Source organism: Heterodontus francisci, chromosome 32, assembly GCF_036365525.1.
Source record: "Heterodontus francisci isolate sHetFra1 chromosome 32, sHetFra1.hap1, whole genome shotgun sequence".
NCBI lineage: Eukaryota > Metazoa > Chordata > Chondrichthyes > Heterodontiformes > Heterodontidae > Heterodontus > Heterodontus francisci.
Window position 1 is genome coordinate 36,611,234 of NC_090402.1, and position 26,211 is coordinate 36,637,444.

Sequence of the window (26,211 nt, forward strand, 5' to 3'; positions counted from 1 at the left end):
TGCTGTTCCTCGAGCTTGCGTTGATGTTCACTGGAACACTGCAGCTGCAGAGTGAGGATAGAGAGGTGAGCATGGGAGCAGAGGGGAGTGTTGAAATGGCAAGCAACCGGAAGCTCAGGGTCCTGCTTGCGGACTGAGCAGAGGTGTTCCGCAAAGCGGTCACCCAGTCTGTGTTTGGTCTCCCCAATTTATTCCTATCTTCATCATCTGTCTTTTAACTTCTGTCTGATTCCGACTCCAGGATATTAGTAGAAGTTGATCCTATTTGATCAAGGGCAAAAGGAAAGTGAATGAATCAAGAACATTAAGCAGAAAGTAAAGGAAGTAAAATATGATCAGTCAAGACTGTTAAATAGGAAAATAGGAATTAATGGGCGCAGGCTGGATGTGTGGCTTGAAGCTGAAGTATTCCAAATTACCATCTGCTCTTTTTTTAAATTCATTCATGGGATGTGGGCGTCACTGGCCAGGCCAGCATTTATTGCCCATCCCTAATTCCCCTCGAAAAGGTGGTGGTGAGCTGCCTTCTTGAATCGCTGCAGTCCATGTGAGGTCAGTACACCCACAGTGCTGTTAGGAAGGGAGTTCCAGGATTTTGACCCAGCGACAGTGAAGGAACGGCGATATAGTTCCAAGTCAGGATGGTGTGTGACTTGGACAGGAACTTGCAGGTGGTGGTGTTCCCATGCATCTGGTGCTCTTGTCCTTCGAGGTGGTAGAGGTCGTGGGTTTGGAAGGTGCTGTCTAAGGAGCCTTGGTGCGTTGCTGCAGTGCATCTTGTAGATGGTACACACTGCTGCCACTGTGCGTCGGTGGTGGAGGGAGTGAATGTTTGTGGATGGTGTGCCAATCAAGCGGGTTGCTTTGTTCTGGATGGTGTTGAGCTTCTTGAGTGTTGTTGGAGCTGCACCCATCCAAGCAAGTAGAGAGTATTCCATCACACTCCTGACTTGTGCCTTGTAGATGGTAGACAGGCTTTGGGGAGTCAGGAAGTGAGTTACTCGCCACAGGATTCCTAGCCTCTGCCCTGCTCTTGTAGCCACGGTTTTTATACAGCTACTCCAGTTCAATTTCTGGTCAATGGTAGCCCCTAGGATGTTGATAGTGGGGGATTCAGCGATGGTAATGCCATTGAATGTCAAGGGGAGATGGTTAGATTCTCTCTTGTTGGAGATTGTCATTGCCTGGCACTTGTGTGCCGCAAATGTTACTCGCCACTTATCAGCCCAAGCCTGGAAATTGTCCAGGTCTTGCTGCATTTCTACACGGACTGCTTCAGTATTTGAGGAGTCGCGAATGGTGCTGAGCATTGTGCAATCATCCGTGAATATCCCCACTTCTGACCTTATGATTGAAGGAAGGTCATTGATGAAGCAGCTGTAGATGGTTGGGCCTATCCTGAGGAACTCTTCCAGTGATGTCCTGGAGCTCAGATGATTGACCTCCAACAACCACAGCCATCTTCCTTTGCGCTAGGTATGACTCCAACCAGCAGAGAGTTTTCCCCCTGATTCCCATTGACCTCAGTTTTGCTAGAGCTCCTTGATGCCATACTCGGTCAAATGCTGCCTTGATGTCAAGGGCAGTCACTCTCACCTCACCTCTTGAGTTCAGCTCTTTGTCCATGTTTGAACCAAGGCTGTAATGAGGTCAGGAGCTGAGTGGCCCTGGCGGAACCCAAACTGAGCGTCACTGAGCAGGTTATTGCGAAGCAAGTGCTGCTTGATGGCACTGTTGATGACACCTTCCATCACTTTACTGATGACTGAGAGTAGACTGATGGGGCGGTAATTGGCCGGGTTGGACTTGTCCTGCTTTTTGTGTACAGGACATACCTGGGCAATTTTCCACATTGCCGGGTAGATGCCAGTGTTGTAGCTGTACTGGAACAGCTTGGCTAGGGGTGCGGCAAGTTCTGGAGCACAGGTCTTCAGTACTATTGCCGGAATATTGTCAGGACCCATAGCCTTTGCAGTATCCAGTGCCTTCAGTCATTTCTTGATATCACGCAAAGTGAATTGAATTGGCTGAAGTCTGGCATCTGTAATGCTGGGGACTTCAGGAGGGGGCCGAGATGGATCATCAACTCGGCACTTCCGGCTGAAGATTGTTGCAAATGCTTCTGCCTTATCTTTCGCATTGATGTGCTGGGCTCCCCCATCATTGAGGATGGGGATATTTGTGGAACCACCTCCTCCAGTTAGTCGTTTAATTGTCCACCACCATTCACGACTGGATGTGGCAGGACTGCAGAGTTTAGATCTGATTCGTTGATTATGGGATCGCTTAGCTCTGTCTATCGCATGCTGCTTATGCAGTTTGGCATGCAAGTAGTCCTGGGTTGTAGCTTCACCAAGTTGACACCTCATTTTGAGGTATGCCTGATGCTGCTCCTGGCATGCCCTCCTGCACTCTTCTTTGAACCAGGGTTGGTCTGCTGGCTTGATGGTAATGGTAGAGTGGGGGATATGCCGGGCCATGAGGTTGCAGATTGTGGTTGAGTACAATTCTGCTGCTGCTGATGGCCCACAGCGCCTCATGGATGCCCAGTTTTGCATTGCTAGATCTGTTCGAAATCTATCCCATTTAGCACGGTGATAGTGTCACACAGTAAGATGGACGATATCCTCAATGTGAAGGCGGAACTTCATCTCCTACCAATACAGTTATGGACAGAAGCATCTGCGGCAGGCAGATTGATGAGGACAAGGTCAAGTATGTTTTATCCCTCGTGTTGGTTCCCCCACTGCCTGCCGCAGACCGAGTCTAGCAGCTATGTCCTTTAGTACTCAGCCAGCTCGTTCAGCAGTGGTGCTACCGAGCCACTCTTGGTGTTGACATTGAAGTCCCCCCACATTTTGTGCCCTTGCCACCCTCAGTGCTTCCTCCAAGTGGTGTTCAACATGGAGGCGTACTGACTCATCAGCTGAGGGAGGACGTTAGGTGGTAATCAGTAGGAGGTTACCTTGCCCATGTTTGACCTGATGCCATGAGACTTCATGGGGTCCACAGTCGATGTTGACGACTCCCAGGGCAACTCCCTCCCTACTGTAGAGCACTGTCCTGCCACCTCTGCTAGGTCTGTCCTGCCAATGGGACAGGACATACCCAGGGATAGTGACTGCAGTGTCTGGGACATTGTTTGTAAGGTTATGATTCCGTGAGTATGACTATGTCAGGTTGTTGCTTGACTAGTCTGTGGGACAGCTCTCCCAACTTTGGCACAGCCCCCAGTTGTTAGTAAGGAGGACTTTGCAGGGTCAACAGGGCTGGGGTTTCCATTGTCGTTTCCGGTGCCTAGGTCGATGCTGGGTGGTCTATCTGGTTTCATTCCTTTTTATTGACTTTGTAGCGGTTAGGTATATCTGAGTGGCTTGCTAGGCCATTTCAGAGGGCATGTAAGAGTTAACCACATTGCTGTGGGTCTGGAGTCACATGTAGGCCAGACCAGATAAGGACAGCAGATTTCCTTCCCTAAAGGACATTTGTGAACCAGATGGGTTTTTATAACAATCGACAATGGTTTCATGGCCATTATTAGTCTAGCTTTTAATTATTATAAACCAGTCCCTGAAGTCCAATACATACTGATATTGATCTGTGATTAGGTCACACATTTCTATGCTCAGAGATACCTCCACAGTGGTGTATAATGTTAGAAATTCATTGATCTCTGATAGTCTTCAGGTTTGAGTCTTGCTGTTCTCAACTATGTGAATTTATACAATGGCTGCATTATAGAGGTTGTGGTTCAGAATATCTTAAAATATTCAGGGCTCCATTGAAGAAAATACCATCAGCATTTGAGAATCATTTTGAGCCATTTTTAAAAAATATATATTATAATTAACACATGTCCTCTGTACTGCAGAGCGTTAATAACAACAGCATGTATTTATGTATCACCTTTAACCTAATAAAACATCCCAAGGCATGTCACAGAAGTGTTATAAAGCAAAATTTGACACCAAGCCACATAAGGTGATATTAGGGCAGATGGCCATAAGCTTGGTCAAAGAGGCAGGTTTTAAGGAGCAACTTAAAGAAGGAAAGAGAAAGTAGAATAAAAGCAAAATACTGCAGATGCTGGTAATATGAAATAAAAACAGAAAGTGCAGCAACTACTTAGCAGGTCTGGCAGCATCTGTGGAGAGACAGAAACAGAGTTAACATTTCAGGTTCGTGACCTTTCATCAGAAATGGCAAAGGTTAGAAAAGTAATAGGTCTTGAGCAAGTGAAGGCCGGAAGGTGGGAGATGGGAGATTGGCGCGGGGGGGGGGGGGGGGGGGGGGGGCGATGGGGGGTGGGTGGTGTGGGGAGAGAGAAGAACAAAAGGGAAGGTCTGTGATAAGGCCTGAACAAAAGGCAAAGGGAGTGGTAATAGTTGTAGTAAACGATAAAGCATTTGTCCAGAGAGAGTGTTAATGGCAGGATAATAAACAGCTCTATCAAAAGTAAAAATATTAAAAACAAGTTTGAGACTGGGTCATGGACTGAAATTGTTGAACTCAGCACTGTCCAGAAGGCTGCAAAGTGCTTAATCAGAAGATGAGGTGCTGTTCCTCAAGCTTGTGTTCAGCCTCAATAGAACAGTGCAGCAGGCCGAGGACAGAAATATGGGCGTGACAGCAAGGTAGCGAACTAAAATGGCAAACAACCAGAAGCTCAGGGTCATGATTGTGGACTGAGTGGAGGTATTCTGCAAAGCGGTCACCCAATCTGCATTTGGTCTCCCCAATGTAGAGGAGACCGCATCTTTGTCATTTAATCTCTCCTGTCCTCTGCCCTATCACAGACGTTCCCTTTTGTTCTTTTCACCACCCCCCCCCCCCCCCCTCCACCTTTCACTTGCTCAAAACTTATTACATTTCTAACCTTTGCCAGTTCTGATGAAAGGTCATCGACCTGAAACGTTAGCTCTGTTTCTCTGTTCAAAGAGAGGAAGAAAGTTGGAAGGGTTTACAGAGGGAATTCCAGAGTTTAGGGCTTGGCCAGCTGAAGGCACGGTGACCAATGGTGGAGCAATTAAAATCTAGGATGCTGAGAAGGCCAGAATTAGATGAGTGCAGATATCTTGGAGGGTTGTAGGGCCAGAAACAATTACAGAGTTACAGAGGGGCGAAGCCATGGAGAGATTTGAAGACAGAGACTTTTAAAATTGAAACATTGCTTAGCCAGAAGCCAGTGTAGGCCAGCGAGCACAGGGGAGATGGGTGAATGGAACTCTTAGAATCATTGAATGATTACAGCACAGAGGGAGGTCATTCTGCCCATTGAGTCAGGCTGACTCTCTGCAAGAATAATTTAGTTGTCCCACTTCCCTGCCCTTTCCCAGTAGCCCTGCAATTTTTTTCCCTTCAGGTGCTGATCCAGTTCTCTTCTGAAAGCCATGGTTGAATTTGCCTCCACCACAGTTTCAGGCAGTGCATTCCAGGTCACAACCATTCACTGTGTAAAAATGGTTTTCCTCTTTGGTTCTTTTGCCAATTGTTTGGTATGAGTAGGAACATGGGTAGCAGAGTTTTGGATGAACTCAAGTTTACGGGGGCTAGAATGTCGGAGGCCAGCCAGGGGTACATTGGAATAGTCAAGTCTCGAGGTAACAAAGGCATGGCTGAGGGTTTTAGCAACAGATGAGCTAAGGCAGCTGCATAGTCAGGCAATGTTACAGAGGTGAAAATATGCAGTCTTAGTGATGGCTCAGCAATGTGGTTAAAAGCTCATTTTGGGGTCAAATATGACATACAGGTTGCGAACAGTCTGGCTCAGCCCCAGACAGTTGCCAGAGAGAGGGATTGAGTCGGGAGCTAGGGAATAGCATTTGCAGCAACGACTGAAGACAACAGCTTTGGTCTTCCCAATATTTAATTGAAGGAAATTTCTGCTCATCCAGTACTGGAAGGTTAAAAACAAATTTTGATTTAAGATTAAATAAATAAGAATGCCCTTTCCTGCTAACCCCTCAACTTGTGTTCCTGGTGAAGAACAAAGAATGCACTAAGCAAGGTATTATAAATCAAAGGATATTGCTAAAAATAACAGGGTTACATCATAAAATGTGCATTTAAATCAATGTTACACTTGATCCTGCTGGCTCATTTGTGTTCCAAAGTTTGCTACAACTGCGCCAAAGAGCTCAGACGGTGGTGGTATCTTATGAAACTTTATAGCCACTAGGATTTGCAACATCAGGGATCTGTAAAACCTTATTCAAAGGTGATTACAAATGAGATTAAGATACATACACAGGCTGAGGTAACGGGCTGCAGCTTGGGAGTCCATCCTCATCAAATGCACTCAAGTCACATCTGCACCAGTCATCAATGACATCACCCTTCCCCAAGCACCAATAGGAGCTCATTAGTGCAGTCTTGAAGGTCTGCAAAACAATCACAATAAGTGGGTGGCAAAAGCATTAAAACTCCACTCAGTAAGTGAGTCACCGTCTCATTTCCTGCAATGTAACATCCCAGCAAAAGGGCAACATAGATTCCAAAATGCACATCTAATCCCCAACAGGAATCAATAAGCCATCTCACATCATATGTATTTCCAAGTCACAATTAGCATTAAAGACAAACAGCACCCATCATCTTTGAAATTGGTAACATCCAATTTTCTCTGCTGCCCTCCTGTATTTCTTGGTTAATCCACATTTTTATAGTTAGAAAAACATTGCATGACAACAGGCAATTTAGCAGAATCAAAGCACAGTTCATTCAAATAGATTGGTGTCACGTTACCTCTGAATTAAGGAACACATACTGACTTAATTATTTGTGCACTTGCTTTTGGGTAAACACAAAAATAAAGGGGGGAAACTTATAGCAAACAATCCTGCACATGTTTCAACATACAGCAAATGGGAAGTTGCTCCGTGTAGGGAGATATTTACTCAGTGGTTGGCTGCATGTTTAACTGACATTTGGAAATAGGTGGTCTGTAACCTTGACCAGTTTAAGTAGCACTTCCAATAGCAATCTGGTTTTAATGAAAACACTTTGCTCAGATGATATGTTTAAAAAGTCATTTCTCAGACTAATCTTGGCTTGAGAAACACTGTAATGCTATTTATTGTCTCGTATAGTGATGGCTATTTTGAAGGGGCAAAACTGCAGTGTGCAGAGGAGCTTTATCTGAAACTGCTACACTTGTAGATGATCAATGCTCAATATTGCAGGCTTTATTTCTCCATCAGCCCTGTTGCTGTGATCGTTTTCAGACGGTTTTAGGTATAATGTATTGCTCAAAGATGTTAGGAGGTTGCCACAAATTCTGGAAAAGAGTTGTGGTAATATTCAAAAAAGTATGTTTTTCTGACATTTACATATTTACTTTCATATCAGTATAAATGAGTGGAATGGTGGAAAGTGTACGAGGCAAAGTAATGAGCACAAAGGGTCCCTTAAACTACAATGTGGATAGATTCGGTAGTATGCAAAGAGTTGCACGGAATAGGCATCATTACACAACAGGTATCACTTATATAGGCAAATGGCTGGCATCCAAATGCTAGTTGAATGTTAATGTTACCACAAAGCTGAAGGGGCTGTTGGCTCTCTTTTTAATGTTACCGACCAAAAACTGAAGTTTACAAAGTTGCCACATATCCTTTGTATCAGTTGGGAAACTTTTAAATTTACTTCCCACAGTTTGCAGTTGTACTGTGGGTTGTGCATAGCCCACGACTAGGAGAATACCTTTCGGAGATGATGTTGGACTTTGAATTGAGTAACTCTACATTTGAATTATGTTACACATTTGTTGTGACTACTTTGTATCAACACAAACAGTGGGATATAAGTAGGCTATTAGACTGGCGGAGGCAGGGAACAATAACATATTCCACAGTACTGATTAACACTGGTGAGAAAATTAGAATACACACCTGAAAACATTTAATAAGAACACCAGTACGTACACATCTTCTTGATAAAACCGTTTTTTGAGAATAGAGCAACAATTATGATTTGTCTGGTTATTTCACAAGATAAAACCTGCCAAAAAGGCTAAATATACCAGTTGAAGGGTAGGGGTGTTGGGGATGGTGGTGAGAATTGAAGAACAAAGTAAGCGCTGCTTTTTTTGTGAATAAATTAGCTGTTTGAAAATACAAATAATGTTCAATTGTGGCTATTTGACTCAGTGCCAAATTTTGTTTGGCAACACTTCTGTGCAGTACCTTGGGTTATTTTACTACATTAAAGACACTATATAAATACAAATTGATGTTGATGGTGTTATTGCTAGCGATGCAATATATAAACAAGGGTAAATGGAAGAAAAAAAGCATGAAGCTAATTGCAGAATGCCAAGTATTTTTGCAAAAGCTTCCTGGAATCCATATGACTCAGTAGATTAAAATGAGAAACCGAAAATAAATAGAGTCGCATAAATGGCAGAATTGAACTGTGGGAATTGATCTGAATCAGCAACTGGGCTGGGCGAGGAACTCCATACCTTCAGAGTGAAATTTGGAGCTGGCATAACTGGGGGTCTAGGAAATCAGGAAAAATATATCAGGAATGGCACATCACCTTTGGATCATTGTCTGCAACTTTGGCCACAGAGACTGCACAAGATGAAGAATTTTAATATGATTCTACCAATATGCAGATCTTTGCAAGACTGAAAACGCAGCTCAATTTCCAATAAGAAAGAGCAAAACCATGGATTTCCCCAAGAATAGCTTGATAAGGCATGTTGTCTCAAAGCATGTTTGACATGATACCAATCGACTTTTAAACAGGTAGGGACAAAAGTGTGGATTAGTGCCACACTGCCCCAAGCCTATACAACATGAAGTGAAAAACATTAGTAGAAATACTCTCTGTAGGACAATCCCAGGAACTAACATGTCAGAGATTTGCTGAATTGTTTTTAAAAAAACAGCCCAGCTATTGTGACACTATATTGAGCTGTTTGAATTGATCAGAAAAAAATGACCAATAACATTTTTGTTTAAATTTTGGGTTAGCATACAAGGAGCAAATTTCAATCTTTATCCCTCTGACGAGAAGCCCAAGCCATTGGCTGCAATGGTGGAAAGATGGGCTCGCAAAACACACAATTTTCCGACTGTTAATATAAGAGGTCAGAAAATGGTGCACCTGAATTTCTGGTATGTAATGCTGATGGGAAAAGCTCCTCAGCAACAGCGCAATGCCAGGAAATGACTTATGTAATTATCTGAAATCATGGAACTTGTTTTGACAAATTCAATAGTTATCCTTTCCTACATGAGAGCAATGGCAGTAATAAAGTTATGTGAATTTATAATGTTAGTTATTGAAATGGAGGGCTCAAAAAAGGGAACATGATTATCTGCATTCAAAATAAAGCCAATGAATCCAGAAAGGTTACATTCTGCATATTTTACACTCAAATTTAAATGTAACTGAATTTTAACTACACTTCAAAAGGTACTTCATTGTCTGTAAAGCGCTTTGGAGCATCCTGAGGTCATGAAAGGCAGTATGTAAATATAAGTTAGTTTTTCCTTTCTTACAGAAATGCAGACAAATAACATCTTTAATGTTAAGCTCAGATTCATTCCACCCTATGAAGAGATCAAATATGAAGGAGATATACATAAAAATGTGGTTTTTCTCCTACTGTGTAACATTATGCTATATTATATGTTGTGTGCCAAGTCAGCTTTCATAGCTCACGCTTAAATTTACTGACAAAAATGATCAGGGATGGAATAGAATTGTGGTCTCCCTCAAGTCAAATTCACAGATATTCATGGTGTTTTCTGGGAAATTTCTATGTATTTCAAAAGCAGGTCTTGTGTCCTGTATAATTAGAGTCTAATGAAAATGGAACAATGTAAGTGTGACAAATTAAGTGTTGCATATAATAAGAACTAACACAGGATTGAAAGTAGGAATAAAGAGCTTGTAGCAGTACCAGAGAATCATTTGCACAGGGACAGCTTCGTGTGAAGCAGTTTTCCTTTGTTGCAAAAGCATCCTTAATTGTGAGCATGAGAGGTGCTTACAGGCAGATGAGTGACGCAATGTAGATCTGCTCAGATCCTTTGCAGGGAGTGAAGTATCATGTGTGTATATCCCAGAGATGCTTAATTTGAAACTCAATCTTCCCTAAGGCCCTATGAAGGTAGTGAGAACCATCATGTGTAAATGAGGTTGCCAAGAGGGAATTGGGATCATCTCGCTTCAGTGCCTGAATGTATTGAGGGGTAAATAAACTAATGAAGTGTGCTCATGATGCAACCTAATGAAGAAGGCTCATGCTAATTTTGAATTCATTTGTATTTACCGGCCAGGTTAGTGGAGAGGATAGGTGGATTTCTGTCATATTCATTTCATGCCTCATAAGTATAACGGAATCATTCAGACTACCAGCAACGTAAAATCAATGATATGGAACACAACGCTGTCCAGTTATATGTATTTTTTTTTCAAAGATGCATAGCAGCAGTTATTAACAAGTAAGACCAAAAGTTCATATGTGTTTTCTCCCCCTCCTTAAACATTTACAAATGGTTCCAAGCATTCAGAGTTTAGAACTGAGCAAAAAGGCAGACATAGAGATCTGTTTTACAGGTTTGGGGTGGAGAAGCAGAGGAAGAGGCAAATATGTCTTACATTAATCATCAGCATCATTTTTTTGTGAATGGATATTGTTACGACCGAGGCTAGAGGAGTGCACTGTCTTTCTCTAGTTCCACTTCTCCACGGGTCACAATATATATTTAAATGTTAACCAGTTACTGATACGGCCAATTATACACTCTACTTGTATTTCAGAATAAAATCCAATAAGCAACAAAAATTATTAAATTATTATAAGACAAGATTTATTCAGTAAAGATGCAATCATTGACATGCAGATTGAAACATGAATGTTCCCTTCTAAATTAGCCACACACGCACGCACACGTTAAAGAAAAAAATAAATGTTTTCTCTGCAGAGATCTCTTTACAAAAAGACAAAAAAAAACTTTGGCCAAATACTTGTTAATTCTAGAAGGAAAAGGAGAAGAAATGGAATAATATCAGTGGTCCCTTTATCCTGGCATCCCAAATATGCGTTGACAGCTGTCACTGGGATCTTTCGGGAGCAGTTCTCTATAGGCCACGTCGAGGATTAGTCTGGCAGGCTTTCCAGGCGAAATGCGGGGTTTCAGCTATCACACTGGATTCTCAGGGTTTCTTAGAGGTGGAAAAAGATGAGGTGGTTGCTTCTCCCTTAGCAGGCTTACCCCACAACTGACTTAAAACAATATCCAAAATGAAACCAACTCTTGACTGTCATAAATTCTGGGTACTGCCTGTGTGGAGTTTGCAAGTTCTCCCTGTGTCTGCGTGGGTTTCCTCCGGGTGCTCCGGTTTCCTCCCACATGCCAAAAGACTTGCAGGTTGATAGGTAAATTGGCCATTATAAATTGCCCCTAGTATAGGTAGATGGTAGGGAAATATAGGGACAGGTGGGGATGTGGTAGGAATATGGGATTAGTGTAGGATTAGTATAAATGGGTGGTTGATGGTCGGCACAGACTCGGTGGGCCAAAGGGCCTGTTTCAGTGCTGTATCTCTAAATAACTAAAAAAAAAATAATAAATCTTGACATGTCATTTCTCTGTAAACAACTCCCCCTAGTCACTAAGGCTCCTGCTTTTTATTTAGCTTAAGACATGTGATATCCAGTAAGGGTTTTTTTAAACAAAATCTCAAGTCCTTCCAGTGACCTTTTTTAAAAAAAAGTTCAGCATCTATGGAATCGCTTCAGTCTTCCAAATGAATCCATTTTCACAATTTTAAACACGAGTCCTCAAAAATATTTTAAAAATAGAAGCAATTTCATAACAATACAAGCAAGGTTGAATGAGTGTGGGCTGTGACTGCAACACACAAGAACACAAGAAATAGGAGCAGGAGTAGACCATATGGCCCTTCAAGCCTGCTCTGTCATTCAATACAATCATGGCTGATCTCGGGCTTCAACTCTACTTTCCCATCCACTCCCCATATCCCTTGATTCCCTGAAAGAACAGAAATCTGCCTATTCCAGCCTTAAATGTATTCAACGATGGAGCATTCATAACCCTCTAGGGCAGAGAATTCCAAAGATTCACAACTCTTTGGGCTGAATTTTACCAGCTCTTCGACATCGGGGTTGTGTCAGGGGGCCCGTAAAATACTTGCAGGAGTGGCCCATCACGACCCCCACGCCGAGAAGGCCCTGCCTCATTTTACTGGCAGCGGCGAAGCCTCAGTGCAGTCCTCCCCCTGCCGAGCGGCAGGGCCTTCATTTAAATAGTAAAATTAATTCAAATTAATTCACATCTACTTAACTTATCCCGGTGACTGCCCCTTCCTGATATTATGGCTACCGGCCGGAACTCGTGTGCCTTTGGAACGTCATACAGCATTCCGAGGTGAGACGCTGGTGGGGAGGGGGGGGGGACCGAAATTATCAGGGCGGTGGGGGTGGTGGAATGGGGAAAACATTTGTTATTGGTTGTGGGGATGTTGGGAAGGGGTTGAGGATTAAATGTTTTGAAGGTGGGGGGGGGGGGGGTTAAAGTTCGTAATTTGACAAATTGATTTTTCAGTTAGGTGGGTTATTTTAGAAATTGATATATCAGTGTGGGGGTTGGAAAGGGGATTGGAAGTGTTTCTCACATTTTGTTTGTTATTTCTGGGAGCCGGTACCTTTAAAAATTTTAATGAACCCGAGGGGCTTGAAGCCCTTTAAAAATAGTGCCTGCGCCTGTGCAGTAGCGCCGGATGCCATTGCTGGGTACAGAGCGTCCACCCCCCTCTACATCATCAGGGCAGCCACTCTGCCCCTCCATTTAAATGAGCCTCGCGTGAAATATCTCAGGGGCTCAGCAGTGGAGCTTCATGCCTGAAGGCCGCCGAGTTCAAAGCACGCCACCGTGATGTGTGGCATGCTAATCCAGCCCTTTGAGTGAAAAAATTTCTCCTCATCTCAGTCCTAAATGATCGGCCCCTTCTCCTGAGACTGTCCCCCCAAGTTTTATATTCCCCAACGAGCAGAAACAATCTCTCAGGTCTACACTATCAAGCCCCTTCAGAATCTTGTATGCTTCAATGTGATTGCCTCTCATTCTTCTAAACTCCAGAGAATAAAGGCCCAATTTACTCAGCCTTTCATCACAGGATGACCCTCCAACCTTCTCACCTAGGGACCAGTCGAATGAACCTTCGCCGTACCACCTCCAATGCAAGTGTATTCTTCCTTAAATATGGAGACCAAAACTGCACACAGTATACCAGATGTGGTCTCACTAAAATCCTGTGCAATTGTAGCAAGACTTCTTTATTACTGGAAATGAAGCCTCTTGTAAAGGCTGATTAGGTTTTTCCACACTTCAATAGATTTCAGCTGGAAGCTGTTGGTAAAGCTGGAAATGTACCGTCTATGTGGTTTAGGGGATACATGCTTCTCACCATGTAAAACCATTCCCAGTTGAAAACCTCATTGCCATACTGCCAGAGCATTTGATTGGTATGGTCCCTCCAAAAGACATTTCTTTTTTTTTCACTTATTCATGGCATGGGGGCATCGCTGGCCAGGCCAGCATTTATTTTTCATCCCTAAATGCCCCTGAGAAGGTAGTGGTTAGCAGCCTTCTTGAACGCTGAGTCCATGTGGGGTAGGTAGACCCACAGTGCTGTTAGGAAGGGGATTTTGACTCAGCAACAGTGAAGGAACGGCGATATAGTTCCAAGTCAGGATGGTGTGTGGCTTGGAGGGGAACTTGCAGGTGGTGGTGTTCCCATGTATCTGCTGGCCTTGTCCTTCTAGTTGGTAGAGGTCACGGGTTTGAAAGGTGTTGTCTTAGGAGCCTTGGTGCATTGCTGCAATGCATCTTGTAGATGGTACACACTGCTGCCGCTGTGTCCGTGGCAGAGGGAGTGAATGTTTGTGAATGGGGTGACAATCAAGTGGGTTGCTTTGTCCTGGATAGTATCAAGCTTCTTGAGTGTTGTTGGAGGTGCACCCATCCAGGCAAGTGGAGAGTATTCCATTCCACTTCTGGCTTGCGCCTTGTAGATGATGGACAGGTTTTGGGAAGTCACGAGGTGAGTTACTCGCCACAGGATTCCTAGCCTCTGACCTGCTCTTGTAGCCACAGAATTGATATGGCTACTCCAGTTCAGTTTCAGTGGTCAATGGTAACCCCCTGGATGTTGATAGTGGGGATTTCAGTGATCGTAATGCCATTGAATGTCAAGGAGAGATGGTTAGGTTCTCTCTTGTTTGAGAAAATCATTGCCAGTCACTTATCAGCCCAAACCTGGATACTGTCCAGATATTGCTGCATTTCTACACAGACTGCTTCAGTATCTGAGGAGTCGCGAATGGTGTTGGACATTGTGCAATTATCAGCGAACATCCTCACTTCTGACCTTATAACGGAGGAAAGGTCATTGATGAAGCAGCTGAAGATGATTGGGCCTAGGACACTACCCTGAGGAACTCCTGCAGTGATGTCTTGGAGCTGAGATGACTGACTTCCAACAACCACAACTACCTTCCTTTGCGCTAGGTATGACTCCAACCAGCAGAGAGTTTTTCCCCGATTCCCATTGACTCAAGTTTTGCTAGGACTCCTTGATGCCGTACTCGGTCAAATGTTGCCTTGATGTCAAGTGCAGTCACTTTCACCTCACCTCTTTAGTTCAACTCTTTTGTCCATGTTTGAACCAAGGCTGTAATGAGGTCAGGAGCTGAGTAGTCTTGGCAGAACCCAAACTGAGCATCACTGAGCAGGTTTTTGCGAAGCAAGTGCCCCTTGATTGCATTGTGAACAACATCTTCCATCACTTTACTGATGATCAAGAGTAGACTGATGGGGTGGTAATTGGCCGGGTTTGATTTGGCCTCCTTTTTGAGAACAGGACATACCTGGGCAATTTTCCACATTGCCGGGTAGATGCCAGTGTTGTAGCTGTACTGGAAAAGCTTGGCTAGGGGCGCGGCACATTCTGGAGCACAGGTCTTCAGTGCTATTGCCAGAATGTTGTCAGGAACCATAGCCTTTGCATTATCCAGAGCCTTCACTCATTTCTTCACGTGGTGTGAATCGAATTGGCTGAAGACTGGCATCTGTGATGCTGGGGACTTCAGGAGCAGGCCGAGATGGATCATCAACTCGGCACTTCAGGTTGAAGATTGTTGCAAATGCTTCATCTTTATCTTTCGCACTGATGTGCTGGGATCCCCCATCATTGAGGATGGGGATATTTGTGGAGCCACCTCCTCCAGTTAGTTGTTTAATTGTCCACCACAATTCACGACTGGATGTGGCAGGACTGCAGAGCTTAGATCTGATTCGTTGATTATGGGATCGCTTAGCTCTGTCTATTGCATGCTGCTTATGCAGTTTGGCATGCAAGTAGTCCTGGGTTGTAGCTTCACCAAGTTGACACCTCATTTTGAGGTATGCCTGGTGCTGTCCTGGCATGCCCTCCTGCACTCTTCATTGAACCAGGGTTGGTCTCCTGGCTTGATGGTAATGGTAGAGTGGGGGATATGCCTGGCCATGAGGTTGCAGATTGTGGATGAGTACAATTCTGCTGCTGCTGATGGCCCACAGCGCCTCATGGATGCCCAGTTTTGCATTGCTAGATCTGTTCGAAATCTATCCCATTTAGCACGGTGATAGTGCCACACAATACGATGGACCATTTCCTCAATGTGAAGTTGGGACTTTGTCTCAACAATGACTGTGCGGTGGTCACTCCTCCCAATACAGTCATGGACAGAAGCATCTGCGGAGGCAGATTGTTGAGGACAAGGTCAAGTATGATTTACCATCGTGTTGGTTCCCCCACTGCCTGCCGCAGGCCCAGTCTAGCAGCTATGTCCTTTAGGACACGGCCAGCTCGGTCAGTAATGGTGCTACCGAGCCACTCTTGGTGATGGACATTGAAGTCCCCCACCCAGAGTACATTTTGTGCCCTTGCCACCCTCAGTGCTTCCTCCAAGTGATGTTCAACATGAAGGAGTACTGACTCATCAGCTGAGGGAGGCATGACAGGTGGTAATCAGCAGGAGGTTTCCTCGCCCATGTTTGACCTGATGCCATGAGATTTTATGGGGCCCGGAGCTGATGTTGAGGACTCCCACGGCAACTCCCTCCTGACTGTATACCACTGTACCGCCACCTCTGCTGGGTCTGTCCTGCCAGTCGGACAAAACATACCCGGGGATGGTGATGGTGGTGTCTAACACATTATCTGTAAGGTATGATTCCGTGAGTATGACTATGCCAAGTTGCTGCTTGACTAGTCTGTGGGACAGACAGCTCTCCCAACTTTGACACAAGCCCCCCGATGTTAGTAAGGAAGTCTTTGCAGGGTCGACAGGGCTAGGTTTGCCGTTGTTGTTTCCAGTTTCATTCCTTATTGACTTTGTCATGGTTAGATACAACTGAGTGGCTTGCCAGGCCATTTCAGAGAGCATTTAGGAGTCAACCACATTGCTGTAGGACTGGAGTCAGTGTAGACCAGACCAGGTAAGGGCAGCAGATTTCCCTCCCTAAAGGACATTCGGGAACGAGATGGGTTTTTACAACAAACAACAATGGTTTCACGGACATCGTTAGATTAGCTTTTTAATTCCAGATTTATGAACTGAATTCAAATTCCACCTTCTGCCGTGGTGGGGTTCGAACCCATGTCCCCACAGCAATAGCCTGGGTCTCTGGGTTACTTTCTTTCTTTCTTTGGCCTCCTTGTCTCGAGATACAATGGGTAAGCACCTGGAGGTGGTCAGTGGTTTGTGGAGCAGCGCCTGGAGTGGCTATAAAGGCCAATTCTAGAGTGACAGACTCTTCCACAGGCGCTGCAGATAAAATTGGTTGTCGGGGCTGTTATACAGTTGGCTCTCACCTTGCGCTTCAGTCTTTTTTCCTGCCAACTGCTCATACTCTTTCACTCGCAACTCTTTAGCCTCACCTTAATGGCTGTCGGCCAGCTCTGGCGAGCACTGGCAACTGACTCCCATGACTTGTGGTCAATGTCACAGGATTTCATGTCGCGTTTGCAGACGTCTTTAAAGTGGAGACATGGACAGCTGGTGGGTCTGTTACCAGTGACGAGCTCACTGTACAATGCGTCCTTGGGGATCCTGCCACCTTCCATGCAGCTCACATGGCCAAGCCATCTCAAGCGCCACTGGCTCAGTAGGGTGTATATGCTGGGGATGTTGGCCACCTCGAGGATTCCTGCGTTGGAGATACGGTCCTACCACCTGATGCCAAGGTTTCTCCAGAGGCAGTGAAGATGGAATGAGCTGTGACGTCGCTCTTAGCTGACATATGTTGTCCAGGCCTCGCTGCTGTAGAGCAAGGGACTGAAGGCACAGGCTTGATACACTCGGACTTTTGTGTTCCATGTCAGTGCACTATTTTCCAACACCCTCTTGGCCAGTCTGGACATAGCAGCGGACGCCTTTCCCATGCGCTTGTTGATTTCTGCATCGAGAGACGGGTTACTGGTGATAGTTGAGCCTAGGTAGGTGAACTCTTGAACCACTTCCAGAGCGTAGTCGCCGATATTGATGAATGGAGCATACCTGACGTCCTGTCCCATGATGTTCATTTTCATGAGGCTGATGGTTCGGCCAAATTCGTTGCAGTCAGCCACAATCTTGTCGATGAGTCACTGCAGACACTCTTCTGTGTGGGATGTTAATGCAGCATCGTCAGCAAAGGGGAATTCCCCGATGAGCACTTTCCATACTTTGGTCTTTGCTCTTAGACGGGCATGGTTGAACAACCTGCCATCTGATCTTATGTGGAGGAATATTCCTTTTACTGAAGACTTGAACGCATGTGACAGCAGCAGTGAGAAGAAGATCCCAAACAGTGCAAGTGCGAGAACACAGTTTCATGCCACTCAGGAAAGGAAAGGGGTCGGATGAGGCACCGCTATGCTGAATTGTGCCTTTCATATTGTCATGGAATGAGGTGATGATACTTAGTAGCTTTGGTGGACATCCGATCTTTGCTAATAGTCTGAAGAGACCACGTCTGCTGACGAGGTCAAAGGCTTTGGTGAGATCAATGAAAGCAACGTAGAGGGGCATCTGTTGTTCGTGGCATTTCTCCTGTAGCTGGCGTAGGGAGAACAGCATGTCAATGGTGGATCTCTCTGCTCGAAAGCCGCACTGTGCCTCAGGATAGACGACTGGTTAAAACGACTCGAGTGAAGACTTTCCCCACTATGCTGAGCAGGGAGATTCCACAGTAGTTGTTGCAGTCACCGCGGTCACCCTTGTTCTTATAGAGGGTGATGATATTGGCATAGCGCATGTCCTGTGGTACTGCTCCCTCATCCCAGCACAGGCAAAGCAGTTCATGGAATGCTGAGAGTATAGTAGGCTTGGCACTCTTGATTATTTCAGGGGTAATGCTGTCCTTTTTTAGGGGCTTTTCCACTGACGAGAGAATCAATGGCATCACTGAGTTCCAATTTTGCTGGCTGTACGTCCAGCTCATCCATGACTGGCAGAGACTGGGCTGCATTGAGGACGGTATCAGTGACGACATTTTTCCTGGAGTACAGTTCCAGGTAGTGCTCCACCTAGCAGTCCATTTGCTTGCGTTGGTTAGTGATCGTGTCCCCTGATTCAGACTTGAGGGGGGCGATCTTCTTGATGGTTGGCCCAAAATCTTTCTTAATGCCACCATACATTCCTCTGATGTTTCCGGTGTCAGAGGTCAGCTGAATATGACTGCATAGGTGCTGCCAGTAGTCACTTACACAGCACCTGGCTGTTCTTTGTACAGCGCTTCTGGCTACTTTAAATGCTACAGATGTTCCCTCACTGGGGGCTTTCTTGTAGTTCAACAGTGCAATGCGCTTAGCGGCTATGACAGGTTCCAGCTCTTCAAAGTGAGATTGAAACCAGTCTGCTAGTCCAGTGACAACACCACTAAGTCACCAACTTTCCCTTATTCTCCTCTCCCTTTCCTCATTTACTGCAGTCCTGCAGTCATGTTAACCTCCTCAGTTTGCCCAGCTTGTCAACCACATCTTGTGATATTCAGAATTCTCTCCACTTCTGGTGGCCAGCTTGGAAAATTAGAGGAATTTTAACTCTCCCTTATCAGCGGGTAACAGGGGTGCAGTCAAAAGAATTCAGTGATCACTTGCAATTCAAAGATCTGTTTTTCTCTTACATAACATTGAATGAAAATCTATTGCTGGAGAGATAGTAATGATTTCAGTTTCACTTGCATTAATGGGACATAGTCCCATTTGGGATTAGTTCACACCCAATTGTCTGTATTTGCTTGTCACATGAGGTGAACCTTGACATTTGGGTGTTTCCATTCAGAGCTCCAATTATACCTTTCGCTGTGCATGTTCTGGGATTGTGTGGCTGGATATTCCAGAAAACATACAGGAAATGAAACAATTGGGCTACTGAACCATGGCACATTTTCCAAGTCAGAATTGGTTACAAATGTGCTGCACACACTGGCTGGAATTTAGATCGAACATGTGAAAATAGGGCACAAAGCATACCAATTTAGCAGTGGGACCTCCTGTGTCCATTCATGGTGACCATTTTTAAGCATTCCAGTGGACGCTTTAAACAGGTGTTAGGCCCTTGAGTCTGTTAATGAGGAGCAAAATGTCTGTTTCATTACATCTTGGAGAAATTTGTCAGTGCTGAGTGTAGTAGGCCTGCATCATTCAGGTTTTCGGGAGTTTGCTGTGACCTAACCAATGGCTGTCAAAAAACAGGTAAGTTAGTTTTTAAAAACTTACTTTAATTGGGAGCCAGGAGGAGAAAGAGTGCTCCTGACGGCAGCTGCTGGCCATTGCTAGCAATCGTTGTCCACACCCCTCTCCCACTGCCTCCTCACGACTCAGGAAGATTGCGGCCTCTTCCTGAGGGTTGAGTTGCGTATGGAAACACAACAAGCACCACCAGATTGCCTGAAATGTTTGGATGAAGCCCGAGGCCAGCCTTATGCCTCTATGTTCTGATATGAACTCCACACCCAATGGCCTGGCCCAGAGGATGGGTCTGGGCCTAAACATGGACCCAGACTAATTTCTACTCCCTCATCTTTCATGTGGCATGCAGCAAGTCAGTCAGCTTCTAAAGGATAAAATTCAAGATTTTATTTTCCCTCAGCAAATTTCTGCACTAATTTTTCCCCCTGCCCAATGATAGCAGTTCCTTACTGAGATTTGATTGCATGCTAGCGGGTATCCTTCAATACCTCACCTAATAATCATTTGTGTTTATGTCTTTACTGAATGTAACAGCCAAATATTTACCAAGGAGTCATCATAGTCAAGACTCAACCAACGTTTATGCATTTTCACTGTGCAAAAATGATGTAGATCTGTCTTGTTTTAGATTTGTAAATGGTTCTTTAATTCACTGTCTAATCATAAGGGTTTTTTTTAGAAAAAGCTAAAAAAAAAAATCAAGGGGCTAAATGGCCGAATCCTGTTCCTATGTTCCAACAGTTAGAATTTTGTTCCAAGCTTAACTCATTATATACATTTTAAATTTGTTTGAGGGAAGAGCTATCATACTTTCAATAGGCCAGAGACTGTGTGATTTGTTTAATTATGTATGTTATATCCTGTTATTTTCAAATGTGGTCAACGCTAATGTAAATTTAGGAAGTCCTGATAAGGTGAGATATAATTCAGACTAGCACAGCTCCAACAGTGGTAAGAAACATGACTAAACAAAATAATGGTACAATATTTATATTGAAAACTTTGATCAGTTAACATTCATGCCAGACAAGTGCCAGGCAATGACAATCTCCAATAAGAGAGAATCTAACCATCTCCCCTTGATATTCAATGGCTTTACTATCACTGAATCCCCCACTATCAACATCCTGGGGGTTACCATTGACCAGAAACTGAACTGAACCAGCCAAATAAATACTGTGGCTACAAATCAGGTAAGAGACTGGGAATTCTGTGGTGACTAACTCACCTCCTGACTCCCCAAAGCCTGGCCACCATCTACAAGACACAAGTCAGGAGTGTGATGGAATACTCTCCACTTGCCTGGATGAGTGCGACTCCAACAACACTCAGGAAGCTCGATACCATGCAGGACAAAGCAGCCCACTTGATCAGCACCCCATCCGTCACCTTAAACATTCACTCCCTCCACCACTGACACACAGTGGCAGCAGTGTGTACCATATATAAGATGCACTGCAGCAACTCACCACGCCTCAATTGACAGCACCTTCCAAACCACGACCTCTTCCACTGAGAAGAACAAGGACAGCAGATGCATGGGAACGCCACCACCTGCAAGTTCCCCTCTAAATTACGCACCACCCCGACTTGGAAATATATCGCCGTTCCTGCACTGTCGCTGGATCAAAATCCTGGAACTCCCTTCCTAACAACAGCACTGTGGGTGTACCCATACCATAAGGACTGCAGCAGTTCAAGAAGGCAGCTCACCACCACCTGAAGGGCAATTTGGGATGGGCAACAAATGCTGGCCTTGCCTGCGAAGCCCACATCCCATGAAAGAATAAAAAAAAGACTTTTATGTTTTTATAGATAGATTTTTGATCTCTCTGGGAATCAAGGGGTATGGGGAAAGTGGAGTAGAGTCAGAAGATCAGCCATGACCATATTGAGGGCCTTAGGAGATACTCCTGCTCCTATTTCTTATGTTCTTTTGTGCTTAAGAAGTCAGACAAAAGTATTTCTACTGTAACTGATAGTTATTAGTTTGTTTGTCTTTCATTTAACATCAATTGCTTAAACCCAAAACAAGACCTAATTTTGTACCACTCTAACACTCTGGATGCATAGGATAATTAGCTAAAAATAATTAACAGCAAGATTCACCAGCCATAAAGGTCAGTGAAAGAATACAGAGCCTCACCTATGAGTACAATGTGAGATAAGGGGCTGGATTTTCAGACTGGGGTCAGGAACTGCAAGTCTGGGCCAGAACCAGGTCTCGACTCTGCATGGTGCGTTCTAGACACACCCAACCTGATTTTTAAAGGGCCAACTCAATTAATGGCAACAGGTCGCTTGCCGTCCTTGCTGGCTCCTGATGCTGGAGGGCCACTAAGAGGCTCTCCAGCACGAACAGATCGGCACCCTCACTGTTCAAGTTGGGAGCTGTCAATTCATGATGGGGAGAGAGAGAGAGGGCACTTCAACATGGCGGTGTCCTCTGAAAACAGGTGAGTTTTTGTTCTCATTTAATATGGCCACAGCTGCCTGGCCGTGATCATGGAGGAGTATCCCTTCCACGGGACAGCAAGCAGGCACAGCTGTGGCCTGGCGGCCATGACTAGTGCATGGGGGCAGGAAGAATCCCTCGCAGATGAAGTGCGGTCTCCCACTTTCCTGATGTGAGCCCGCCATGGTTGCATGCCTGTGCGGAGGTCCAGGCCAATGTCTCTTGCCCACATTGGCAACTGGAAATCCCAGTTGGCTCAGGAATGGGGCCTTAATAGGCCCGTAACTGGCCCTCATTGTCCTCAATAAGCTACTCACCGCTCGCAGGTAGGTAGCCATGCACCCCGACCTGGCGAATCCAAAAATGGATCAGAGTCGGGATCAGGATCGTGGCATCAAATCGGCATGATGGCCAGTTGCCGTGAAATTGCAAGCCCACTCGCCTCCAATCCCAACCCTGATTTTAAAATCCAGCCCAAGAAGAATGGTAGAATATAACATGCATATCCAGCAAAGGGCGATAGAGAAACCAGGACCAGAGAGGTTGACTGTTTTTTTTAGTAATGCAGAGAAATTGAAACCAAGAAAGAGATGAAAAGTCCTATCCAAAAACACTCCTCTTTATCTTTCAAATACTACCTAGCCAGCTGCGTATTTCTGGCATTTTTTGCTTTGATTTCAAATTTTCAGTACTTGCAATTTCTTTTACCTCTGCTGTAAGAAAGCAGATGTCTACAGCTTCTATACTCAACTTATGGTAATCTTTTTTGATCTCCTGCACTTTGGCAAAGGTCAGGTCAGAGCACATGTTTCAGCAATAAAATTTAACAGTCATAAAACTACTAATTCTAAGCAACACAAAGCCATGTGAGAAGCTTAGATTCAGTATTTTGTTCCATGATTTAATGCTTTTATTTTTTCTGAACAGAGAAAATTGACTTATTAAAGGATTATGCTTGATTTTTTTAAATTACTGATAGTTTTTTTTTAAATTGCAAGTGTCCTCTGATGGAGCTGCCATTTTTGTTCTCTGTTCCAAGTTTAAGGAGTCCATGAGCATTGAGCAATATTGCCTCAGAATCTAAGTGCCATCAGCACTTCATTCTTTCTGTGGTTAACTGTGTTCAATGCTCTCTTAGTCAACCACCAATCAGTTGGACGAGAAAATGGCACTCTGCAGTTCATTTATTTTCAATGACAAGACTGTGGAGGTTATTTTTTTAAAATTCCAATATATGACTGCTACAGGAGGCATTTTCATCTTCAGGATTCTCCAAAGGTACATCTTTAATTATTTTTCAAGTTGAAAAGCTGGTTCATGAAGCCATAAGGAGACCTTACCATCATTCTCAATGACTGTAAGACATTCCTTTGAAAAGAATGAGTAGTCAGGGGACTGGCAGCACCCAGCCTGATTCCAGTTTGCTGAGACAATGGAAAGATTGGATAAATGACAGTTCAGCTCAGGAACCATGAATATGGATATCTTTTAAAAACTATTTGCGCCTGGAAAATACATAGAATAATGGGAATGGGTTCAGATGTATATTTCACAGCAATAATCTGCGATTGTGGTATTATATGACATCATTATGGCATATTACTTTCAAAATTAAATTAACAAGACCTTTAAGAAATGAACAGTTGTTACAATCATATATCCCTATAAAAATAGGTACATATAAAGAAAGAATGGAATTTTATTTGTACAGGACTTTCCATGTCCTCAGGATGTCTGAAAGAAGTTAAAGGCCAATTAAATACATGTTTGAAGTATGGCCCCTGTTGTTTTGTAGAAACCTGTACAAGCAAAATAAGGCACACATGCACAAACACAAACATTTAGAAATTACACATATGGTATAAAACAAATAATTTTGACATGGCTAAACCAAAAGCTAAAGGAAAGAAAGGTTGATTAGTTGAAAGGTAATGAGCAGAGTGAGGGATATCACAACCAAACTTGATTAATCTTCCTTTTTCACTCATTCAATATATTTCACACTTCAAAGGTAACAATTCTAAGGAGGAGGAAGAGGACTTGTCTGTTAACCAATGAAAGTCAGAACTAACAGACTAACCGATATATGTCTATATGTTTGTAATGTAGTGTAGTGGTGACTTCACCTTTAAAAAACCATACCTTTAAGAGATCAGGCCACTGATGCAACTGATGACATCATCAGACATATATAAGGAGGAGACACCATTTTGAGAAGTACACTCACTACATGCCTTTACAGAGAGCAGATATACACCAGCGAGGAAAAGACCTGGACCTGGATCATGCAATGCCGATAAGTAAGACAATAAATAGTGTTTGTGTTGAATCCAAATATAAAACCTGTGGTTATTTTTAATGAACACTTAAGATCACAGCACAACATTACAATTTCTGGCAACAAGGAGAAAAAAAAAGTAAAGAAAAAAAGGCAAGGCAGAGAAGGATCCAAGGACAGAAAGCAAAAACAGACAAAAATGTTAAGAGAAAACCAGGACTGGATCACAGAGAAAATGTGACCTGGAACAAAGAGCTGGAAAAGAAAAAAAAACATTTTGCAGGTACACAGAAATAAGGAAAATAAACGTGATGCAGCCATAAATTAATTAACAAAAGGTGTGCAAACCTGAACACACTAGCCATTTTAAGAGAAATAAATGGTTTACGAGAAGTCAAGCTACACAGACAACCCAGGAACATACCTAAGATTTGCATTGAGGATACCAGATTTTTTTTTAAATCACTGTGTGCACAACAATTGCTCATCTTTCCAGCCTTTAAAGAGATAGACAGCAACCCAGGGTCACACTGTAGCAAATTGCTTGCAAGATTCAAATGCCTATCGGTCGCACTTGATTTCAATTCACCCTGAAGAAAGACAGCATTAATCCGACACTATGTTGGACCAAAAGTCGATAATATCTCCATACACTCACAGACAATGGAACTGATGATGATTGTGACACAGTGAAGAATGCTCTAACAAGATATTTTCAACTGAGGGCAAATCCTCACTGTGAAATTTATATCTTCACGCAAGCAAAAGAAGACAAGTGTGAGACCCTTGACTACTGCGTGACGAGACGCAAAACTCTGAACCAGAGTTGCAACTTTGCAGGTGTGGACAAAAAAATCATCGCCCAGATCATTATACCTGCCAATCACCGTGACTAAGAAGGCAAGCTCTGAGAGAAGGTGAATCGTTAAACTTGCAAAGGTTACGCAATATTAACAGAATATGCTGGAAGTCAGCAAAAGACAAGCCAAAGTCTGAGAAGGGAAAGAGGTAAATAACATAAGATGAGAATCCCCTGAAGCCAGCTCAGGATTGTCAACAGAATCCATGAATGCCACAAGAGGAAGGTTTCACCAGAGGAACACACCAAATACAACGGCACAGAGGAAAGCCAGAGAAAGATCTGAGGCATGTCAAGGAAGACCAAGACAGAGATTACAATCACCTCACCTTTGAACATGCAAACATTATGGTGTTGCATATCCTCACTGCAAAACTTGTCCTGTGAGAGGAAAGAAGTGTCAAGCCTGTGGCAAAATGGGACATTTCACAGGAGTATGCCGATCAAGGCCTGCACAAGATATTAATAGAGTTGAATGCCAGAAGGAAGATTACATCTTTGCAGCAAAAGAGAAGATTTTTGTTGCTCACAACCACAAGTACTGACGCCTGCCCATGTGTGTTGTGTTTGTCGGCAATTTGACAATGTCTGCGGTAATTGATTCAGGAGCAATAGTCAACATAATGGATGCCCTGACATTCCATGAGTTACAAACACTGCAATTGAACAAGCTGATATCTAAAATCTTCTCCCATGGATCGGATACCCCTCTACCAGTCCTAAGGATCATCCAAGTTACTCTCAAATCCTCCCATGGGTCCACATGTCAGACTGAGTTCCATATTGTAGGCTCAAGCAAGGGAAATCTGCTAAGTTTCAAAATTACCAGCGAATTTAAGCTGATCTCAATCAACATAGTCA

General features: G+C 43.9%; 1 protein-coding gene across 10 annotated transcripts in view; it reads right to left on the minus strand.

Moving 5' to 3' along the window:
• The window catches only part of LOC137347765 (astrotactin-2-like), a 1,864,757-nt gene that overhangs the window by 496,363 nt on the left and 1,342,183 nt on the right, over positions 1–26,211 (minus strand). For all 10 annotated transcript variants that reach the window (XM_068012699.1, XM_068012698.1, XM_068012697.1 and 7 more), the window contains one exon: positions 6,247–6,380. In XM_068012699.1, the coding sequence (XP_067868800.1) occupies positions 6,247–6,380 (134 nt within the window). The remainder of the gene's footprint in view (positions 1–6,246; positions 6,381–26,211) is intronic.